The 24,206-nt window shown below is 41.8% G+C and overlaps 1 protein-coding gene across 9 annotated transcripts in view; it reads right to left on the reverse strand.

The window, feature by feature from the left end:
• The window catches only part of magi2b (membrane associated guanylate kinase, WW and PDZ domain containing 2b), a 107,358-nt gene that overhangs the window by 4,329 nt on the left and 78,823 nt on the right, over positions 1-24,206 (reverse strand). For 6 of the 9 annotated variants that reach the window (XM_033634986.2, XM_033634983.2, XM_033634987.2 and 3 more), the window contains 9 exons: positions 19,157-19,686; positions 17,378-17,546; positions 11,171-11,202; positions 8,325-8,517; positions 8,126-8,241; positions 7,517-7,709; positions 5,450-5,689; positions 3,444-3,629; positions 1,556-1,850 (listed from right to left, as the gene is read on the reverse strand). In XM_033634986.2, the coding sequence (XP_033490877.2) occupies positions 1,556-1,850; positions 3,444-3,629; positions 5,450-5,689; positions 7,517-7,709; positions 8,126-8,241; positions 8,325-8,517; positions 11,171-11,202; positions 17,378-17,546; positions 19,157-19,686 (1,954 nt within the window). The remainder of the gene's footprint in view (positions 1-1,555; positions 1,851-3,443; positions 3,630-5,449; positions 5,690-7,516; positions 7,710-8,125; positions 8,242-8,324; positions 8,518-11,170; positions 11,203-17,377; positions 17,547-19,156; positions 19,687-24,206) is intronic. The other 3 variants (XM_033634985.2, XM_078167990.1, XM_033634990.2) reach the window with 1 other exon arrangement.

A 24,206-nucleotide genomic window follows, 5' to 3' on the forward strand; every position in this document is an offset into this window, starting at 1 on the left:
CTATCAAAAGTCTGTGTCTGATCCCCATGCTGAGTTAACAGCAGGAAGAATAGAGGAGAAGTAATATCATTATAGCATCACAGCTTCAGGTCCAGGTGGAAAAAAACAATTCAATTTTTGGGATTTTTCCAAAAGAGAAGAACGGGTAAAAAGAATGTGTAGTTTTATATGTCTGCGTTACGTTTACGCAGATTACACTTCAGTAGAAGCAGACAAGCAAAGATGTTCCCAGGATTAGATAAGACCTGTCCTCGCTGTCATCAGGATGAAGCCACTCTGTTCCATTCATTTTGGAGCTGCCCAAGTCTTGTACTATACTGGTCGGCCATCTTTGAAACATTCTCTACCATTTGTAGAAAGGAGATATGTCCAGATCCAGGAATCGCATTATTTGGAGTAATGCTTGGGAGTGTCTGCACTTAGAGGTGCACAGGGTGATGCTTTTCTGTCATTACTGGCACGATGTTTAGTGTTAATTCACTGGAAATCCACCAAACCACCATCTCACAGTAAATGGGTGGAAAGTGTTATGGCACATCTCAAGCTTGAAAAACTCAGATACTCCATCAGGCGCTCTGCACAAACATTTTTTAAGGTCTGGAAGCCTTTCCTCTCTTATTTTGAACATCATTTTAAACCCGAACATTAAGTTTGGGTTCTCCTGACCCCAGAGTGTCTGCTTTATTCTGTAACTGTATTTGTATGTATGTCCACTTTTGTACGGAGCTTCGTATACCCTGCTGAGTAGTGTTATATGTTGTTATGATGAGTGTATGAATATGTTTGAAAGGCTCAGTAAAAAGATTTTAAAAATAACTAAGTTTACGCAGTCATATAAAACTATAAAACTTATTTTCTTGCAATTATGTGTTCTTGAAATTAATAATAAAATATTTTGTAGTATTTTGTCAAATCATCAAAAATATAATTAATACAAAAATACTTTGAAATATCATTATACTATTTTAGGGACATATTGCCCAGCCCTGCAGTGTAGATTTATGTAGAGTAACATTTGAGTCCAGTTTGATGAAGTGTGTGCAGCACAAAAAGGATGGAAATATCACTCTCTGTTTTAAACTTTTATCAAGCTCCCACTTGTAAGATGGGCATAAATCCACAGCTCCGGGAGTGCTCCTCTTGATCTGAGACTCACATGCACACACCCATCCATGCACGCACGCATACTTCCATAGTTTTGAATGGGAGAGGGCCTGATCGCTGAGTTCCTGCATTATAGAGGAGATACCTTTCAGTAAATTATTCACTGACACTGTAAGAGCTAAGTGGTGTTACGCAACAAAGTAGAAACCAGCATGAGACTGAGAGTCTGACTGGGATAAAAGTTGTCTGCAGACACAGGTGTTCTCTTGAACTCACTGGCATGCAAGTAGGGGATGGCACGCACTCATCTGAAGACACCTTCTGATATCTGTCGCCTTTGAAAACTCCTTGCTCCGTCTTCTTCCAGTCACCAAGACACACTACGCTTAGGGATTTTACAAAACGCTCCTGCTGAGTACAAACAAGAACATCCCTCTTAGCGCCGTCTTACCTGCCGTCGTGGAGGTAGAGCTGTGGAGGGGGGCCAGTGGGCTGGGTGACTGGGCTCTGCTGGGTTCCAGCTGGTGCAGGCTGGGAGGCTGCTGGTGCAGGTGGGCCAGTCACTGTTTGGCTCGTCTGGGCTGGTGTCTGGCCAGGCTGGGCAGGTGTTTGACCTGTCTGAGTGGTGGTTTGGCTGGGCTGGGTGCCTCCTTGGCTGGGCTGGGCTACAGGGCTGGGTTGAGTCTGGGGGCTGTGTTTCTGGGTCATGGGGCTCTGCTTCTCTGAGCTGGGGCCAGAATGGGAACCTGTGATGGACAGAAGGGGAGACAAGTTTTCACCTGTGTGGAAGATGTCAAATTATACAGCAAGTACATCCGACCAAGCGATCTGATTTGTCAACGAGACATTTTGAATGAGATCAAACCAGCTGGAATGCAGACCTTTCTCATCACTTAAAATATTACTCTGCCATTTCCATGGCAATGTTGAAACTTTCAGAGCTGAATCAAAAACCATACGGCTTCAACATTGATACAAAGTGGATCATTATGTTGTTAATTTTGATTTAAATCAATTTTCTTTAATGAATATAATTTACAATGCTGTTAGACTGCTGCAAGCTGGAGAGCAAACAGTTTTGTGACTGCTGAGAAAATGTTTTTTAAAGCTACATACCAACAAATGCGGTTCGAAACTGAATATTTTATAAGATGGAAATATGTTGTGAGTTTTGGAAATGATAAGATCTATCTTTTTACAATAAAACTTAACTGTTGGAATTGACAACGCTCTGAACTGTTATGGGAAATGTTTGGCTCACGTGAGCTGTGCCGGTGACTCGATGATGAGTTGATGACATAGCGCTAACCTAAAGTTACCCTACATGTGTAGTTTGCTTAATTAGTAGCTAATTCTGACCATGGAAAATTATTTTTTTGCATATATCTTAGTTACAACAAGACTGAGCTAGCTAGGCAGTTGTGTCTTTATGTGTGTGGTATTTATCTCTACAAAGCATTAATGTTAGCTCAAGTCGGCTGGCTGACTCAACAGGGACTAGAAATCATCTCTGTTGCTAGGTCGTTACTAAGAGTCAGTCTACTTGCTGGAGTAATAAACTTGCTTTAATTACATAGGAGTCTACTGATATAACTGATTAGACAAACCCCATGTGTTTCCATGGAAACAGAGATAACACCAGCAAAAGAAGTGTTTTAATATGAGAGCGAATGGTCCCACAGTATGAATACATTTTAATTATATCTCTCATTCTGTTGGTGACTGTTGTATAATCGCAGCATTACACAAGAGGGTGAGCTTTACTGTCATGACTGGGGCAACGGTGATGCCGCAGAGCTGAGGCACTTGCACCAGTAAAGCACACCCTTTGTGTAATATTGCTTCACTCTGAGGGGAGGGATTAAGAACAGACTGACAAGGGAAACATACTCAAGATGCACAAGACTGCAATACTGGATTCACCTGAAATACATTTGAGAAATCTACTGAATTATCTGCTGTGTAACCTGAACGGGCCACCAACCTTTAGCCTTGTTATACTGCTTAAAATAGAAGACTAAAACGTCTCAGTGTCATCAGATAAGGCTGTGGTTCTGGCTGAAGTGTCAAGATCATAGTCACCATAACCAGAACATTTGAGGAACACCACTCCCCCTCACCTTGTGCTCCTCTCTGACTCACTGTATGTGAAACTGCCTTTTTACTTCACAAGACATTTTGTGTGTGAGGATTTCCTTGGCTGAGCAAAATAAAATACATCCATATACGCCAAGGCAGACTGACTTCAGAGAATTTTCTTCTATACGGGAAAAATAACAAGCTGCCACACAAAAACTGAAGAGCGAATTTGGTTTTCAGTCACACACGCAAACACTCACCCTCCTCTGGTATGATGTGCAGTGTGACTGTTAGCCCGGCATCTTTAATGAGCTTGACAATGTCTGCGTGCGGCATGCTGATGATGGACTGCCCATTCACAGCCAGGATCCGGTCGCCCACCTTCAGCTTCCCACATCGGTCCGCAGGGCTGCCCTCAATGATACGTCCTATTTTATGGGGCACAGCTGGAAACAGGCAATAACAAGGTGGCTGTCAGTGGCAATTTCAAAGAATGATGTCAAAACGGTACTGATAAAACTCAACGCTGAAGTGGGGGGAATATCATTCAGAGTTGTATTACAACATGAACCTCGCCTTTGATCAAACAGTTTCAAACAGCGCAGCCAGTTTTTAAACTTACACTTCCAAATTCCTTATGAGGCACTGTCACTGCACATAGGCACTTACATTGTTCAAACCTGAAGAGAAATGCGATTATAAAAGTGTTTATGACTATTTTATGACAAAAACATCTCAACAAAACTGTTTTTTAGTTTCAGCTTTTATCAACACTTTCCACACAGACAGAAAAATACAGAAAACTGAAAATTTCCACTTCAATATGAAACATTTCTGGACCCCCAAGCAGAGAAATCCCGAGGGAGTGTTGAACATGCACAGTTACATCCTGAACTAATGTTTGATATTATAATGACTACTGTATACCAGACCCAGTTCTGGGGTATGCATATTCTATATTCAGGTGTATGAAGAAACTTAGAGGAGGAAATATTTTTAAAAAACTCCTCAGTGTGCAATCAGACCACACTGAGTCAAGAATCCCACAATCTGTTAACAGATACCAGCTGTCGTTAGTGCAAACATATGTTTAAAAAAGCCAAATGTAGGACTTTTAAATGCTCTTAATACTACCTTGGCATGAAATAAAGATGAATTTAAGACTAAATTAAAAAAAAAGCTAAACTTAAAAAACAAGTCAATTTCAGTTTGACCTCAGCTAATAAAACTTCTGAGGATACTGGACGGGCTAAAAAACACCACTCAAGCAAATTAGTTAAGGAACATGAAGCCCAGTGGTTATTAGTAAATCAGATATAATGGATAATATACTTCTGACCCTGTTTCTTGAGTGGATATGCAGTACAAACACAGCTAGCATTGTGTGGTAAAAAAAACATTTAATATATTTTAAACACATTTAAAACAATCAATAAAATGTAAATTATACTTAAAGAAGTATTTCACTGCTGGAAATTTGGTCTTTTGAAAGAACTGGGCTGTCTATGCAGTGGAAGGACGCAAATACTTCTGAAATTGGTACTACATGACAGAAAACAGAGGAAAAGGGCTGTGGCACTCATTTTTGCTCAGCAGGTAGAAAACCTCCAACTTCCAGAACGCATTGCAACACACCGCACCAATAAACACTCACGCTGGTGGGTGACCGAATGCAGGCTTGTCCGTTTCGACATAGGAAACAATTTGGTTGCCGACTGGTAACAAATGATCTCTAGTTAAAGTGAAACAGTAAGCTAAAATATGTTTCTGAAAACATCTTGGGCTAAAAAACAGTAATAGAATCTTGGTTCATATTTGAATTGCCTCCATTTTTACAATCCAGGTAACAACATCTCACTTTCTGTTCACAAGTTCTCATAACACAGCCAAACAGTGCACTAAAATATGTTTCTGAAGACATTTTAGGAGTGAAATAGACAATGCAGTAACAGAATGTTGGTTTGTATTTGATCAGTGCTGCCTCATTTTTTATTTGAGCTGAGAGATGAGCAGGAAGATGTGGGCATTGGTAGGATGGAGGGAAATTAACCACAGTTCATTTACACATACTACCCGCATTGTTAGGATACAAAGCTGATTGAAAATCACTAAAGTATCCCTTTAAATTGAAATAGTAGCAAAACCCCATAAAAAAAATCACTCTAGGACTCTAGTCACTGCCTTCAGGATGTTTGGTCATCAGGATTTACAAATCACCATTTGCGTTCAGTGACAACCTTCAGGGCTCGAGACAGAAACAACTCACTGATGACGGTGGCATTCTCCGGTCTGTTCAGGGAGCTGATGATGACGAAGCCGAAGCCCTCATTCTCCTTGCGGTGAATGACCACATCACTGGTTTGCAGGGCGGATCCCTCTGGAGGAGAGGTGGCAGTCGGGACGGCGACTGCTGGCGGGCCTGAAGCCGAGGCCGCATCGCTGCGTGGAGAGCTGTGTTGTGTTGACACAGAGCCGGGGCTGCGGCCATTCACAGGACACAGCTCACCTGGAGGAGAGGAAGCAGGAGAGGAGATAGGATGAGTCAAAGCAGCATCTCTGTTACTGTACAATGTGACCAATTTACTCTCAGTTGCGATTCATTTTAAAGCTTGTTTTAAGAGTAAGCAGCTTCTGATGAAGCCGTTGGAGGAATTCCAGTTTAGCAGCGTGTTTTGCACGTTACAGTGCACTTCTCTACCTCCCACAGGAACTCTGTCAAAGTAATTTTTTTGCTTGTCTGTTTGTCACTGGGCAGGTAGGACTCTTGTGTAGGTATATGACCTTGCAACTGCACTGCACACAAACTGATTGTGCTGCAGTACTTATAGAGTAAACAAAGGATGGATCAATTATGTAATCACATTTATGATTACTGCTTGTTTTACTTTGTTCTCATAATTTGTGTTCATTTTCTCCGTTATCTTTTTGACTTATGACAACTCTAAGCCATATTAAATGAGTGTATGCTCTCACCCTGTTAATGATAGTGTTTGTGAATGCCTGCATGTATTATGAATAAATATTCTTGGTGTGAGTGTGTGCGTGTGAATGTGTGAGTGTCTTATGACTAACTCAATCATTGCGTAACAGATGGGGGTTTTGTTGTCAAGCACTGTGCTAAACTATGTTTTCTATTATTTTTTATGTCCAAAATTATTGACAGATAAATACAAATAGTGTATATTACATAGCTGTAATTATTTCCTGTGATATGCTGCCTGTCGAATGCTAATTTCCAAGGAGGGTTTTTAGGCATTTCTTATTTGCAAATTATTATGTTATTTTTTTAAAAAATAGATTAAAGATGGAAATTTGCCCTCCTCAATTTTTGTAATGATTCATCAAATGACTGATCATCATCCCCTTAATATGCAGTGTGAACCGACTCACCAGATGCTCACTGAACATCTCCTTCCTCATGTTGTTTTACATGTCAACCAGCAACAGAGAACACAACAACACATACCAACGTTTTTGGCTGCTCTGAATCCACCGCGTATCGCGCACAGTTGATCACTTACAGGTCTACTACACAGGTAACACACAGTCTGCAGCATCAGTGACACACACGTTAAATATAGTATGTTACTGCTCTTCTTGAACACATCTGGTTCAGTGTTTGTCTTTGTACAATAACTGGCTGATTGCGAGTGGCACCGGTGCACACATTGTCTGTGGCACACTGAGTTAATACTGAAAATACAGAGAAACACTTAAGTGTCTGGTTTTTCCAAAACATGCCCATAAACAGACGGTGTGTCAGGTGTGTGCGCACTAGGATACAAATAGGAGCTCGTACAGACACAGCCTAATTTACCAGATCAGCAACCCTGACCATCACCCATTAGTGTTTTATTTTGAAGGTCCCATACAGTGAAAAGTCAGATGTACATGTCACAGTTTAATGTAAAGCAGGACTAGGTGCTATATTAACACTGCAACGTATCCACTCAATTAACAGAGAAATACTGCAGTCTGTATTCAGAAACTGTGCCTTTAAACGAGCTGTCAGGATTTCTGTGAAGCTGTGATGTCGCAATTATACACTATGAAGCCTTAGAGAGTAGAACGGACATTCCCATTCAAAACAACACAGCAGGATGTTCAGAACGGCGGCCATTTTTATGTGTAGCCTACTGTTGCCACTGTATATGCATGATATACTATCACAGAATAGATGTGTGGGTGAGTACACACTGATCCAGCACACAGATTGTCAGCATGTGTGTCCTGTCCAAACTGCCTTTTTTAATTTGCTGCCAGTGAAAAGTGCAGCTTGTTCTCCAGTCCTGGTAAAGTGCGAAAGAAACAAAAAAACAAAACATGTCCTCACCAGGCGTTTGCACTCTCCTTCTCACAGTCAAGCTGACTTGACCATTGCGAGCGGCTGCGTGCATCAAGTCTATTACGTATTTGTGTGGTTTCCCAGCAACCACATTTTTATCCACAGAAATGAGCTCATCCCCGGGTCGAAGCCGCCCATCGCGCTCAGCAGGAGTGTTCTCTATTATAGCGCCAATAACAATCTGTTCAAAGAAAATCAATATTAGCAGCATAGATGAAGGTGAGGGGGATGAGACAGGCACACAGTGGAATCACTCAGTAATTTCTTTATCCAGGCTGCAAACTAGTTTTGGGTCATGTTAACATTTTTCCACCTTCACTAATATTCTCCTGCCACATTCTTCTGTATCATAGTTTGCATGCTGGTTTACACGTGGACAAGTTAGCAAGGCGTTACTTCAGTATGGGAGGTACTGAGCAGTTAGGACAGTGTGAGAAAACCAAGTGCTTGTGTGTAAGTGTGTGTGTGTGTGTGTGGAGTGTATGTTGGTAAACGTGTGTGACTGGATGCAGAGTAAGATGAAGTTAGGTGCAGGTCAGACGAGGTTGGTGTGTATGAGGTTAGATATGTGTGTGGTCCAGCCCGTCCCATACGAGCCTTGTCACGGGCGTCCGGACTCACAGCCTGCACGGCCTCGTCTCCCCCCAGGATGCGGAAGCCAAACCCGGTCTTCTCCCTCAGCAGGTGCACCTCCACCTCCTCATACTCTGGACCTGAGACACAAATACAGACATTCATTTTAAATCATCATATTATGTAAAATTTATATCAACATTAATTAAGTTAAATTACTCACGTCGGCTCTCGTAGATAGCCCTTGACTTCTCATAAAGGTCGTAAGGATCAGGTTTGTTAAGATCGAAACCCTCGGTGGAGTCGGGCACAGATGTGCGGTGCTGTGGCTGATTTGGGAAAGGCGTGCCAGGTGGCAAAACTGGGCCAGACAGGTTTGCTTGGGGGCTGCCATGTGGGTCCCACTGATCAGGCAACTACGAGGAAAATACAAACAGATGTTTAATTTAAGATATGGAGCCATATGTTTGTGGCTATGCAATGACCAGCGCAGGCAACACTCCTGATCTTAAAGTGAGGTAATCTGGTGCCCAGAGCAAAGTGCACAGTGCACAGGTGGAAGAAGAGGTGCAAACAGGTGGGATGAATCATTTGAGGCAGTGCACAGCAAGTTTATGGTATTTTGGTCGAAAATAGTCTTGGTGCAGAGAAAAGATATCTGAGAACCATGTCGGTTTCTGACACAACGTCAAACTACTTACAGCAAATATGCAGTAATTACAGAATAATGCTAATAACAAAAAAAAGATAATTTAATTAACCACTCTTTGAAATTGAAATAAATAATATAATGTTTCTTGTGGTTATAGCAGGAACTTCAGTAAAGCAGCATATTTCTATAAATCAATATAAGTTATTTTCCCTGTCTTAGTATCTATGTGTTCACGTCGAGCTGCTCTGCACTATTCAGACAACTTGAGTTCTTAAAGAGTTGAGCTGCTGTTGTCATGTGTAGCTGTGACTGGCTCAGCTGTTTCAGAGCTATGACACCAGTAATATGTCTGACTCAGAGTGTTTTTATTAATCACCACATCCTCTGATCTATATTCAGCTTCACCCAGCCTGTTTGCACTTTGCGCTGCTGCACATACATGGACCAAAATGACAGGTGCACTTGGAGATGCCCACACAGTCTGTGTGCCTAAGGCCTGAAGCTTTACACTTGTTGTTGCCTGTGCGATAAAAATAGGGCCAATAGTGTCATTTAAATTTACAGCTCATTTACTGCATTATTCCTCTGTGTTACATTCCCCCAATCTAAAATCGTACGCTGCATGTGACCACGTTTGTTTTTTAAACATTTGCTTGATTCTCAAAGATCCCCTCCAGACATATTTTAAGACACAGAAGAAAACTTTGCTTGGATTAATAGCGTGTGTCTGATTTGTTTTTTCAAAAGGGAGTTAAATCACCCAGTTGAAAACACACTTAGATCTACTAGGCTACTTCTTCCTCATTGAAAATCCAGAATCTGTGAATATGCAAATCATTTTTACTTCAGAAGTCTGACTGCTTGACACAAGTTGTCTCCTACTTCAATGTAGAGTCCATGTGATTAGCTATGATTGGCTTCCAGACTATTTTGTGACCACCTGTGTCACATGCTCCTGCTCATACGCCCATGTGTTAAAGTCAGATTTTAAGGTGAGCACAGAGAAACTTTCTCCTCTCAGCAGATGAGTGTGAAAACAGCTTTCTAGTGTCAAACTCTGCACATCATTCTGCACAGTGAAGCTCAATCGTCTGAGTGAAGTTGCAATAAGCAGAACACATTTTAGAGTTGGACTTTATGATCTTAAATACAAAAGTGTCAAACTTATTTGGCTGCTCGTGTTTCTTGGGAGACACGTTACTGTAGGATCAATACCTGGTGGAAACGTGCATGTCCTTCTGTTGGCCTCTCATTGATTGATACATTAATTCATTTCATTATCTCAGAGGGAAATTGATTGTGTATATTGTGGTGTGGGCAACATGCACAACATTAACAAGTCACAGACATAGTCCATTTGTGACAGACATCCAATGCTGGCAGCAGCTCATGTGTTACTGCTCCATGCAGGCAGGAGGAAACAACACAGAAACAAACAGCTCAAATACTACACAGCACTGACCTGCAGTTTTTATGCAAGTACAAATATAAGAACTAATATTAGCATGTGTGCAGAAAACAACAACAACACAGCAATACTATACTGCAGCAGCTGTGGTGCCAGTAAAACTACTAAGAATTCAATGTGCAAACTAAAGTGTGGTAGTAAATAAATTCTGTCAGCTTTCGTGAAAACACTGCTTCATGTCTACAGAGATGAATTATCTCACTGAATGTTGTTTTCAAATCATACAAGGCTGACAAATGCAAGGCTAACTATGTGCAGAGAATGATGTCAGCTAACCTTGATGATGGAGGATGACTGTCAGACTTAAACAATTATAACAAATTCCAATCATGTAAGTATGTGAGTTAAATTAATCAATCAATCAATTTTATTTATAAAGTCCAATATCACAAATCACAATTTGCCTCACAGACATCCCTCTGTCCTTTGGACCCTCACAGCGTTAAATGTTTTGCTTCAACTACTCAATAATGCAATAAATAAAATGAGCTTTTTGCCCAGGGTCGGCTATGATAACGAGTTAAAATAAATATTCACAATTTAAACTTGAATGAGATAAAATTCATAATGTCTGAATATTTTGTCTAATACCACGAATGAGTGCTGATTATACAATCAGCAGCAGTAGCAGCTGCAGTTTAAGTATAAATCTGAGGAGCTCTTCCCCAGCTGGCGAGGTGTGAGATCTGATGTGATCAAACCAATAAGCGGGTCACGACAGGCTGGCTCATTTCACAATAAAGCAAAAGCCAAACATCTCTGAGGCAACACAGCGCCGACGACAAACGCTGATCCTACACGCTTCAATCATACCTCTCTGCCTCAGCAAACAAATCTGGTTCAGAGAAGCACATTCTCTCCCTGCTTCTCCTTTTTTTCTCTAAGTTGAACACACACACACACACACACACACACAGAAGCAGAAACACATTTGGTTCAATCATCGTACCTGTTTGGAGGCCTTCCACGGAGAGATGTGGCCTGAGGAAGAAAGAGAGAACACAGTTTACAGAGAGCAGACCTGGATAATCTGTCAGATTCTTGCAAAACAACAAAAACACAGATAATTACAACTATACAGACAAAAAGATAACTACAATGGAACCTACATACAGAGGTTTTTATATGTGACATACTGGGTAATCATCTCCCCCTTAACATGAGAAAGAAATCTCAGTTTGCTGATTTTATATTCCTCTGTTTTGACTTTGTTTGTGTAACTCTTCCTAAACGGGTTTGGTTGTTGCATTTGTTTTCAACATAATTACATCATTGGCTGTAGGCAAAAGCACAGACCCCCCTCCCCCCAACACACACACACTCACACACAGAGTTTTCTCTGCAAGTCATATTTTATCTGCATGTAGGAAGCAGGGAGCATTCACATCACAGCAACAATCTCATCAACACAGCTCCCCTGTGACTCCACTGCATTAAAGACATGCAGCACATTTATGCTGCTGAGACCCAAATACATACATTTACACATGGAGGGATTACATGCAATGGCTGCTTTGTATAAACATGCAGTTTCAATCTTTACACATGTGGACCGAAACACATAAACACACTCATGAAGCACACTCCACTCCTACAGCCTCACTGATGAATTCTTCAACAGACGTGGGCGCTTGTAAAATATTCTTGGGAGAAACCTGACATATTTAATATTTATTCAGTTTATGAGATTTCCTGAGAAATGTCAGAGAGCACTGGATGAAATATATTTATGGAATTACTCTCCAACCTGCTTTTTAGATGTGCGAGATGAAGGCCAGAGCACTTAGCAGCGAAGCAGAATGGCAGAACTTTCGATCAAAGTCAGTGAGCGAGGGGTGATTTGAGGGAAATGAAATACAATAGATCACTGCCAGTCCATGTGAAGACAAAATGAAATTTGAAATTCATTTCTACCATTCCCTACACTTTTATCTTTTATTTTTCTGCATTTTCCAACGCCAGCTCTTCTCCGTTCGCCCAAGTAAAGCATCATGTCTGCGTGGAAATCTTTCCCATTTTGAAAACAAATGTCCCTGCTGTGTCTTTGAGGGCGGAGGAGGACACGAAAATATTAGAAGAAAAAGAAAAACCCAGCTTGTGAACGAAGGTTTAAGATGAACTGTCCATGGTGCTGAAATGATTCAGCGCAGTGGCAGCAGCAGCAGAGGGACGGCTCTGTGGGAGGTTGGGACTAATAACCATGTTCAGGAGGGAATACAGGCCTTAAGGGAAGTCTTTAAGGAATTCTAATAACTCATTCTCAAGAAACTTTCCGTCATGACCCACTGAGGGAAATGAGCACTAGCTACAAGGCAATTGTCCACTCATATTAAAGCAGAGCGTCTTCCTCACCGAGGCATTTAAGCTTAATTTAAATGCTAATACAATTCATCGACATATGTGCCGGATGTGTGGTGGACTTGTATGAATGCTGATGAATTACAAATGAATGCTTGGTAGAGACGCTTCACGTGGCCTCTCTCTGGTGTCAGCAGTCGGGCAGTCTGGCAGGCCGACCTCACAGACTAGCCTGCTGAGTTCTGGATGGCCTTCAGATCAGCCTGATTGGCTTGTGCCACCTGACACCCCTTTTTTTTCACAGCCATGATCTGCATCCTCATTGGTGCTGCAAAATGTCTCTAGTCTGTGGTTGGCTCCGCTTCAAACTGGGATGTCAGGGGACGGAGCTGTGAACACGACCAGAGCTCAGTGGAACTCTGGCAGAGTGCCCACGCTACAGCAGTCAGACACAGAGACAAACACAAACACACACGCACTCGCACATGCAGCGGAAGTCTAACACCCTGTCTGTTACACACAAAGCACTGACGCTCTCTGTCTCACATCTGAAATCATGTGTGTAGGCTAAATTCCATTGATGTTCTGCACAGAAATCCTACGCCTGTGAACACAAACATGCTTAAACATTCCTGACATTTTGCACATCTGAGTCACTGTAAAGGACCTTGTCCTTTCTTTCACCCTGCAGTGAGGAGAGCGACACACAGAGAGTCAGAGAGGTTCCTGGTGTGTCAGGCTGATAGTCCCTGTGGGGCCGTTGTCTTGAGTTGTTTGATAGAAACTGGTGAGTGTGGAGGAGATGGCATCTTTGGGGGAAGGGAGATAATTTGGCACACTGAGCTCAGCATTTAGGGGAATATCTATTGTAAGCTGTGTGTAAATTTGAATACAGATCTGTGTATGCACATGTGATGACACATTAATCTGTGTGGGGCAATCTCATTTGTATACTGAATTACAGCACACTTTTTAAATGGCGAATCTGACAATGAAACGTGTGTTTGTGTGTCTTTGCAAAGGTTAACCACCAGGTGGCAGATGCTGGCTCTGCATGGTCATAAAATGCTCGACTGCTGAGCACCACAATTTGATCTCAGTTGCTCACGTACACATCCATGCATGCTGATGTACAGTCACACAACAGTTAGTGTGTTTCTGCTGAAAGCACAAGTCATTTGTGCTTTCAACAGTCCTGTTCAGACAACAGGACTGGCATAAAATCAGCAAACCACCCATTTACAACAGACAGATGTAGCAGGATCACTAAGCACTGATGTCTTCGATTGATTTTCAGGTCCGCAATAATAATTCCTGTCACACTTCCATTAATTAAACCTGAGATTCATCTGAGACTGATTGTTTTCATCCCTAATTAAATATAATCCATAAAAAAAGGAGCGATGCAAAAGAGCGCATCTGTAATTCTTCTTTATTGTTCTGTTATCATCTCAGAAACAATGCAAATTAACTCTTCACTCCTGGCAATTCATCTCACGACAAACCACAGACTTAATGGCTAAATGAGAGTCAAAATGTGAAGCTGCTGGGCGGCACATCAAAAGCAAACAGTGAACTTGTGAACTCTGTCTCTTTAAATAGCCAGTGGACAGTTTTCCTTGACTCTCTTAACTTTCATCCAGGCTGTTGAGTGGGGCTGTATGCTTAATCATTGTGGGGTTGAGTGTGTGTGTGTGTGTGTGTGTGTGTGTGTGTGCCTCAGATGGCCAAGGGCTCAGTGGTATAGGCAGCCCCAGGTAATTATCAAGTCAGATTTTGACCCTGTGACCAGAACACCTTTTAGAAAATCAGTGCAAGAGCACATGTCAAATAAATAAAGCTTTCACTGTGTAATTTAATTTTCTCACAGGTGGCCAATCTTGTAGAAAATAGCAGAAGAGGGAAACAGCCTCACTCCATGTCACACTTCAGACTTCTACACTATAAAACTCTCTCTCATTCCTCTTTTTCTGCTACATTATATGTCCCTTGATTTAGTTTTTCAGACTGAGGGCATGTGGTCGTCTCATTCCTTCACTTCAAGAGGAAGGTACAATGGTGAACATGTGCAGAAAATTAAAGGTGGTGTGGAGCAGCTCACAGTGCAGAGCTCCTTGCAAGTGTTGTGGAAAAACACCAGCCTGAATATTCAGACAGCCGACAATAAAACCAGTCAAAATGTAATGTGTGGTTAAAGCTAAAAGTGGGTGGACACATTGTGCCATTGTGAGAAAAATGCGGAAGAATAGTTTTCCAGACGGACACTCAGACAGGATGGTGGGTGGTCAATCACACACAGAGATAAGAAAAGTGTTTGGGTTGAAGCGCTTTCTCAACTCAATTTGAGTTTGTTTGAGGTGCTCTTTGGAGAAGGATACATGTAGACACAAAAATCACAAGAAAACTCAGAGGCACAATCTTCTGCACAAAATACTGCTTATACTGTCATGGCATGGTCATGTTGGACTTAAAAACAAAAACCTAAAAAACTTTCAAGTCTGATATGATCATAACAATAAAGCTTGTTCGTCATTTAAAAAAGTGCCTTGGAGTTTTCTTGTGATTTTTGTACACACACAAAGAAGAATCATATTTGATCAGTGAATAAAGATATAGTTGACATTCACAACATTGAAGATCACAAATAGGACTGTGTGTAGGAATGTCAATAATTAACCATTAACCCCTTAACTGACATGAGATTTTTGATTGATTATTACTATCTGATAAACCAATAAAAATACATATTAAAAATAATACATGAGCGCTACGGGGGGAAGATGAGGAGACAGCGGAGTCTTGGTGTCCCAGGTTGGAGTCGTACGAGCTGCCAGAGCAATGCCAAGACGTTACTTCTGGGAGACGACTAATGTTACAGCATCCCGCAACAAGCTAATGACCCAGAGGAAGAGGTGGACACCTACCTGAGAGACAACCCTCCCCTTCATTTGACATAACGTTAATCCTCTTCACTGATGGAGAGGATGAGCAAACTTTCTGTTGCTGCTGCTACACAGAATGGTCAGTTCAAGGTATGCCCTGTTAGCATGAGCTAACACAGCAGCAGCACCCAGCTGTTAAACTGTCCCAACAAACTCACATTGACACCAAAACCGCTCAACCCGTCAGGTAATATTAATTAAACAGTTAGTCCTGTCACTGCATGTGTGCAAGGTGGGAGAACTCTCAGTGTCCCCAGCATGGAGCTCACACACCCACAGCTGTAGTGTCATGATAAACAGAGAGAGAGCAAGAAAAAAAATTGTGCTGAGCAAAGCAATACGCTACACACGCCTCTACAATGAAATAAGATTTTACCCATTTTAAATAGTAAAATAATAAAATAAAATAAAATGAAATGAAAGTCATGTTCAGCCTCCCCCCAGCTAACAAGGATTAGCTGTAGGTCACAAAAGATGTCTAAATTAGCATCCCTGTGTGCATTTTATTCAGAGCTCTCTGGTTTCAATTTTCTCTTTCTTGCAATTGTCCTTTACCCAGCATCATTTATGAATCCAGAGCACAGTGAAAATGCTGTTGGTATAATCGAAACATCATCATTTGAGGGTTCAGTCAGTACAAATAGCCAAACAGCATCATGCCAACAAGTTCAGCTTGTTTGCCAGCTAGAATACACTCTCATTTCAGTCCAAAGCACATTACAGTAAAATAACTGCATTTATTTGACGATGAGTGGCCCCTGTGGGAATTAAACCACTTCCCCACAGCAGTGTTGGTGCCATCTCTACCCACAGAGCTGTAGCACACCTAATAGTGAGATAAACTCTCATCCCAGCTCTCCATGGCAAATTTTATCAGCTCCTGATTTGCTGTATCTTAAAACACCCCCCACCACCTCTTTTATTCTAATATGTCTGTGTATTCTTTACATGAGTTATCACATATGAAATACATTAAACTAAATATTGTTCATTTCATCTCTATGTTTCTTCTAGTGTCTTTTAATATGTCCTGTGCCTGTTTGCTCCTGCAATGGTCAATGTTTCTTTTTTTGTTTTTCTTAAACCACCACACAGAAATTATTGGCCTGCTATAAAATCCCAAATTATTACACCTTTTTCTCAGAGAAACACTGTTATTTAAAAAAATGATATGATAAGTTGCCCAGTTTTGCACCAGACAAAAATTATTCTCCTAGCATTTAAACTATTTAATATTCCAAAAATAAAATCTCATCTGGAGACTTGAATAAAATCCAAGTAAGGGGCCACTGTGATTTGAATGTGTTCAAAAATAGAACGAGTCTCAAAATTATCATAATCAAAATCTCTTGTGCTCTCTCAGCTCTCACTGTCAACTCTACTTGATTCCTCTCTTGCAAAGCTGCAGCTGGGGCTGAAGATGCACAGTAACATGATATTTGTGCATTTCAATCAGAAGACAGCTTAAATTTAGCTGGGCAGTTGCTCTTGCACTGGACCCTTCTTTATTTTTGCTAAAATTATCTTGGGCTTTGAAAGGTACCAAAGTGTCACTTGTGATTTGATACTAATTGTACTGTAATCATTTTTGCCACCACTGCGGACATAAATAGATCAAGGACAATCACCAGGTATTAAAGAGTTGAAAATTAATTGACTCTGATTACCTTGAAAAAGAAAATTACATTTTAACACCCCTAAACAAATGTTATTACAATCTATCAATCAAAAAGTACAATATAACTATCATTTACTATCAATTTGTACTATATCTGGTTTGCGTGGCACTAGTTGTGTTATTTACAAGTTTCTTTGTAGTCCTTATGAATAGACAACTGAAAGAGTTAAACTCTATTAGAAGCTTATAAACGAATTACCAAGCAGACAGGCAGAAAAGAAACAGGTCTGTCTCTCACCTGTTGCTCCTCTCTGTATGAGGAGAGTTGCCTCAGCTCCCACAGGACACTCTTTGAGCATCTCCACCACTCGTCCATGTCCAGCTGCAGCCACTGGCTGCTGGTTGACCTCCAGGATCAGGTCTCCCTCTATCAGCCCCGAAGCTCCCTGTGAGCCCGGCTCCAGCACCTGCACCACAACATCACATTTCATCCACCGTCACACAATTTAATTGGCTGAGGTTTGAGGTACCTTCCAATTAACACAAAGCTTCTTTGTCTACCATAATTAATAAACTCAAAATCAGGCTTTATTTTTGTATTGAAGGAGCTTAATTCCTCATCTTAACGCTGCTCTCACACTGCTGGGTGGTAACTCACTGCCTCCTGTCATTTCAACGAGGGGAAGACGACAGAGGGGAGGCGATTTCAAACACAGCCGTAGGGGTATGAAGCCGTCCCCGGCCTCGTAAACATGCACAGATTTTGCTCTGCCACACAGAGTTCACCATGTTGAATTTCTGGCGGTAGCTGCCTGGCTTTTGCCGACCAAATAGCAGGAGGCAGGCATTGGAGAAGCAGAAAGACGACAAGATGGAGGAGCTGGTAATATTGGTGTCTGAATAGCAACTAGCAGCCTATAAAGACAACCAGAAGAAAAACTGGGCCTGGGATAACATTCAACCAGACTTCAGATGACTGGTAAATTGTCCAATGTAGAAATCTTTGAATGTTTCACTGATTTCCATTGTCTTGCTACAGTATGCATATATTACACAACCCTAAGCTAGCTTGCAATTCTGCCAGTGATGTTCACCGAAGCATCTGCCTGTCTTGCAGCCTTGGACCATAGTAGCAGCAGCAGCAGCAGCAGCCACTTTTAAAAACACTTTGCTTTTTTGGGAGACGCTCTTGCAGGTAGGCGGTTGTCAGTGCTATTACCACACAGCTTCAATCCTGCAAAAAAAAAGTCCCCAAAGCATTCAGCTATTCATTAGTCCCTAAAATCATATCCATCTAAAAATTTACCTATGGGGTGAGATGATTTCAGCCTTTTCCAAAACCAGTTCATACATTTTCTAGCGTTTAAATGCGTAAAGGACTAGCCAATTGGACTATTTTGACTTATTACAAGATGCTGACATGAAGATTGTTTGTTGGAAATTCTTGAAACTGTGAAAAATGCACCAGAAACAAGTGCAATAACCTACACAGGCAGATATTTCTATTTGCTGAAGAAATAATTAGTCTCGTATGTTGAACATAAAACAAATGACTTGTTCAAACAGATGTTGTGTTTCTTGAAGCCCAGATGTTTTACTGTACAAATACAACAGGGATGAGAAATAGCATCTGTCATATCTTCGCAACTCATCTACTCTAATTTATCTGTTTCTTACAGCCAGGCTTCCAAGTCATCAGGTTGGGGTTTTTTATTCTATAGCTTCTTTAGGATAGTCTCGTCTTTCAATCATTCGTTATGTTAGTAGATAGAAAATCCTTCACAGGCTGAGCTTTGTTCTTATTATCTCGATCTTTTTTTACTTTGTGGTGTTGACTGAATTAAATTTACCTTGACCTGCTGTTTTAACTCTCCCTTAACTTTAATGTATAACTCAACTCGATCACTGAGTTTAGCTGACGACTGAGATTTCACTCCTGAAGGAACACATTTACTTCCCGAAACACAGATGATAAAATGTACATGAAATATCTGACAGGTCTGAATCCTTTCATTTCTGGACTGTTTATGGTCTACTGAGTTAATGAAGAGAAGTACATATGATTACGGTACATCACCTGTTTTACTCGCTGACCAGTGGGACTGTCAGCAATGGTGAACCCAAAGCCCTCTGCTCCTTTCACCATAGTAACTGTCAGAAGCTCTGCCCCCTGTGCTGTTGCCCCAGCAACCCCTGCAGTCCCAGAGGAAGCCATGGACACGTTGTCGTCATGAGGCGTGAGTGCTGATGCTGAACCAGGTGTGGTGGGCGGCAGGGATGAGCCATCTAGATGTGTGTCCCCAGGGTGAGGGGCTCCGGCCTGGGCCAGTGCCTGAGGAGGCAGCTGGGAGCTCAACGACAGATACTCTAGGTAGGGGTCATAGCTGCTGCGGCCGTTTACCACCAGGGGGCGGTGCTCCAGGCCAATTGGTGTCAGGGAGGTGCTCGCTGCGCCGCTTGGGTCCTCGGGGTCAAAGGGCAGAGGATAGCCTCGACAGAGCACGAGGGTCACGCTTTGACCGATCGGTACAGACTGGAAAAGTTTGACCACATCAGCATGTGTGGTGCCGAGCACACAGATGTCATTGATGTAGACAATGACATCACCTATGGAGAAAGGACACAACAGCTTCAGTCAGACTCACAGTAGTGTGTTACATTTTACACAGACCACGTGATCTGGTCTCAGTGGTTCATGTGTAAACATACTGTGCTGCAAAATCACAACTTGTCACCGTCTGTTGCCACAAATGTCATATCTCAGTGGCATTAGGACACGCTGTAGCAACACAGAAGAAGCACTCTGTCCCCCTCAAGTGTCACATAGGAACATAATATCAGTTCACTGCCACTGCAGGCAATCTACAAGTGTACGTGTGAGACAGCGAGGTGAGAGAGAGACAGGGGCAGTGTCTCAGTGTGTCTGTGAATATGATAACCATCTGGTGTACACTGGCATCTAGAGAGACTCTAATCATGAAAATCTCAAACATTTAAATAGATGCACACTCACCAGTAGTAACACTTTTGAGTCGTGGCTCATGCATGAAACATTATGATGCTGCATCTTCCTGTTGAGATGATGACCAAAATGCAAATGTGTACCATTGTTTATTATGTAGTGTGCAGGAAAAGTTGTCTTTGTCAGGTCACACCCGACCTGGCTGGCAGTGCTATGCTAACTAATTTCCTAGCTCAACTAAATTTTACATTCATGTTCACCTTACTAGGTTGGGTCGATGACATTTTTGCTGCAAACCACTAGCAAGGAGGTGAAACAATTTCACAAATGCGACAGCAGATACTCTGTCATCTCTGCTGTACTTTGAACGTGCGGAAAGTTATGGATTTCAGCTTTAAAGTCACAGCCCCATGACAAATGCAGCTGCCTCAAATCCTCTATTTCACACTTCTGGAAGCACTCTCTGTCACACATGCACACATGCGGACGCACACACACATTCAAGTGGGCATGTGCGCACACATAAACACACACCACACATGTCACATGCGCAATCATACACAATCCCTAAGAGCAATGCCGCACAGCTCAAATAGGCCAGCTAATCTCAGCCAGGGAGTGCCTGTGTGTGACTCTGTGACTGTGTGCATGCGTGAGTGTGAATGTGTGCGCGCATGCATGTGTGTGAGCAGTTCTGGCAATGTCACAGAGTGGAGAGGAGCAAGTTGGAGAGAGAGAGAGAGAGAGAGAGAGAAATCAGCACAGAGAGAGAGAGAGGAGAGGGCTGACAGACCAGGATGGAGGGATAAAGAGAGAAAAGCTAGAGAGGTAGAAAGAGAAAGGGGATGAAAATATACTCAGGCTGAAAGCAGAGGAGAAGTGTCAGATGACATGGTTAGATAAGGAAGCATAATAAAGGGTAAGCCAGAGAGACAAATAGAGAGATGGAGATAAAATAGAAAGAGATGGATTCCAGATAAAAGAGAAACTGATAGGCAGAGGGAGAGACATAAAAGCGGAGAGCAGGAGCTGAGAGTAGGAAGGAGGATTCCCAGCTCCGAAATGAGCTCTAAATGAGCAGTTTAGACACCAACTGTGCCAGGCATGGGTCCAGCTCACAGGTTCAGAGCAGAGCACACATGAAGCCTCATCATAGTAGCTCCTTCTCTGAGCCTATTACCGAAGCCCATTATGATTTTTATCAACATCACCTCTTTAAGGTTAGATCTAAGCAAAGGTCTGTTTCTGTAGAAGCTTAAAAATCAATCTTTGTTACCTTAAGGACCCTGCAAATTGACCGATGGAACACTTTGTAGGTGTTTATTCTCACCATGTAAGAGTGTAAACTGATGCCTCTATTCAAAACAACACATCGTAAATGAGCAGGTTGGGATTTAGTGTCTACTGAAGGACACTGCAAACAAAAACACTCTGATTATTAACCTTTCACATAAGCAGGGCCTCTCTTTCCATTAAGTAAGCCATGTGAGACCGCATTACAGCTCATGTTGATGTTACTGATTCTTGGTTTTATGAATACACAAACACAAGTATGAGATCATTTCATGGCAGTGGTGTACCTGTATACGACTGATTTGTGATAATACCTTGACCACTGGTGCTTGTGTAGTGATATTGCACCTGCATTGCCGCTGCAAAGGCAGAAATGAATCTGCTAATGGAAGTAGGTGTTGTGTGGGCTGGTGTCAGTTATAGCCAATCAAATCAGTTCCTCTCATTCCCATTAAAAGCAGAACGTTATAGTGCACTCACAGAGGACGGAGAGTGTGCTGAGAGGAAACTGAAGTCCTTGTCTGGGACACACAGTGCTACAGGCACAAATATAGGGCACCCCAAATATGCCACCGAGGGCCAATGATGTCCCCTTTTAAAATGAATTGATATTTCTGGGGATATGGAAACCTCAATGACTGAGTTAGGCCTTGTTCAGGCTGCCGGCCCATACCAGTTTTTTGGGTATACCCAGATTGCATCCAGACTGATTCTAGAAAGTCTGGACAGCAAAGAACAAAAACAAAAACACATAATAAGGATGAGAATTAATAAGATTTTATTGAAACCAATCGTTTCTGTTTGGCTGATTCTTCAGTCCAATTCTTTATCGATTCCCTTATTGATAATTTTCTGTGTCTGAACACAGTGTAGCAATAGTCTGACTTCCATCATCTAAAATGGATGAAATGAGCAAATGTTTGAAGAGCATTCGTTTTCTTTTTTTTTTTGGTCAAAGAAAAAATCTGCTGGGGCGTCAGCAGCATAGTGGATAGTGCCGGCGCCCCATGTATAGAGGCAATGCCTTGCTGCAGCGGTCGCAGGTTCGACTCTGGCTTGTAACCCTTTGCTGCATGTCAACCCCCACTCTCTCTCTCTCTCTCTCTCTCTCACCCCATTTCACTCTGTCCTGTTCATTAAAGGCAAAAAGCCCAAAAAATTATCTTTAAAAAAAAAAAAAAAGAAAAAATCTGCTGAGCCCAATAAATGGCAGTTTTATATGCAGACATTACACACACACTGTTGTCATCTTTCTTTGTAAAATGGAGCTGTGCTTTGGACTATTTCTCCCTCTTTGCCATCACTCCTTCTTGTTGCAAGCTTCCAGCAGCGTAGACTCATGAATTTGACGTCATTATCAGAAATCATGTCGGTACTAATAAAAGGAATTGATATGCGCAATGGCAAGTGATTCCAATGGATCGGACAATTTGGAACCAGTTCTCAACTGGAACAGGTTCTTGATTCTCATTTGTACCACATAAGCTGTGACGTGCAAATCAGATCCGAACCACATTTGGAGGTGGTCTGAAATAAGATTACAATTGGATTTCTTCAAATGTGTTTTAGTCCAGATGCTCTGGCTGCTAAGGTTGGATCTTAAAGTGTCTTTTACGTCACTAACAACACACAGCAATGACGTCAAATCCAGAGTGACGGAAACTGCATGGAGTGTGATGGAGGAGTTCTGCATCACGACTTGGCAGCACGATTATTTGGAGGACAAAATGATGGACTTCCATTGCTTTCATGTTGAAAAGCTGCGTCATCACCGTAGTTACGTCGTTACTGATGCCTACGTCTTTACCACAGCAATCCATGCAGAAAGGTTGGTGCTGTCTGGACACACATATCACACAAATCTGATTTGCCTGCAGTCTAACCATAGTCATATTCATTTTTAAAACATGCTTTAACATTTCTTGGAGTATCACTGCAATTTTGTTTACATAACTAATATGATTGAAAAATGTTGACTTGTTAGCACTTAAACAGACAAAGTCCTGGCAACAAAAATGGACCATAAGGAGGAAGAAAAGGAGCATGGTGCCTCATGAAGCAGGGCCATGGCCCAAATTTCAGGCCTTATAAATAAAAAGCTGCTATTTTTTCTATAGAGCAGCAGAGTGTTGTGTCTCCTTTTGTATGTTGCATATGTCCAACATTGTGTGTCCATCTCTTGGTCGGTGAAGGTTTAAGTGAAGAGTAGCCTGTGTTGTGCTTAGTTTGAATGAAAACAACCATTTCTTTTGGTTGAAAAAATCTGCATATGAGATCAGGACCACAAAGCATCATCCAGTGGTTATGAATGCTGTTTGTCAGTCTTCAGAACTACAAAATCTGAGGCTGCACAAACAATCATGGATAAAAACTGGAATACCTGTCAATCAAGCAAAACATACTTGACGTTAAGCCTTAATATCTTCTTAATGGGAGAGAGAGATTAATTGCTGAGACACTCACGTCTCATGGAAAAATACTGACATTTTGAGTTTAATTCATCACTAAATCACTGAAGACAAAATCTCAAATATACAAACACAGACTGTGTGGAGGTGATTTTGGAGGTCCATGTGGGTGGCCTTTGCCAGCAGAGGCATAAAATTAACCAAAGCACTAGTGCTGATGCCAAGACATGTTCTGAGTCGGCAAAGGCAAAATTACACTGCAGCACCAAATTTACTGGATACTGACACCCTACTGCGCTCCCCTGGCCTTCCAGGTACACGAAATGTTGACAGAAATGAAATTGAAACTCTGCCAGCAAAAGGTCTTCGCACTTGATCTGCTTTGGCAGCAAATTAAGGTCCATAATGTTGAGGTGTCAGAGTAATGGGACTGTGCTTAAGCATTTCTATAAACACAGTAATAC

The sequence above is a fragment of the Epinephelus lanceolatus genome, chromosome 5, assembly GCF_041903045.1.
Source record: "Epinephelus lanceolatus isolate andai-2023 chromosome 5, ASM4190304v1, whole genome shotgun sequence".
NCBI lineage: Eukaryota > Metazoa > Chordata > Actinopteri > Perciformes > Serranidae > Epinephelus > Epinephelus lanceolatus.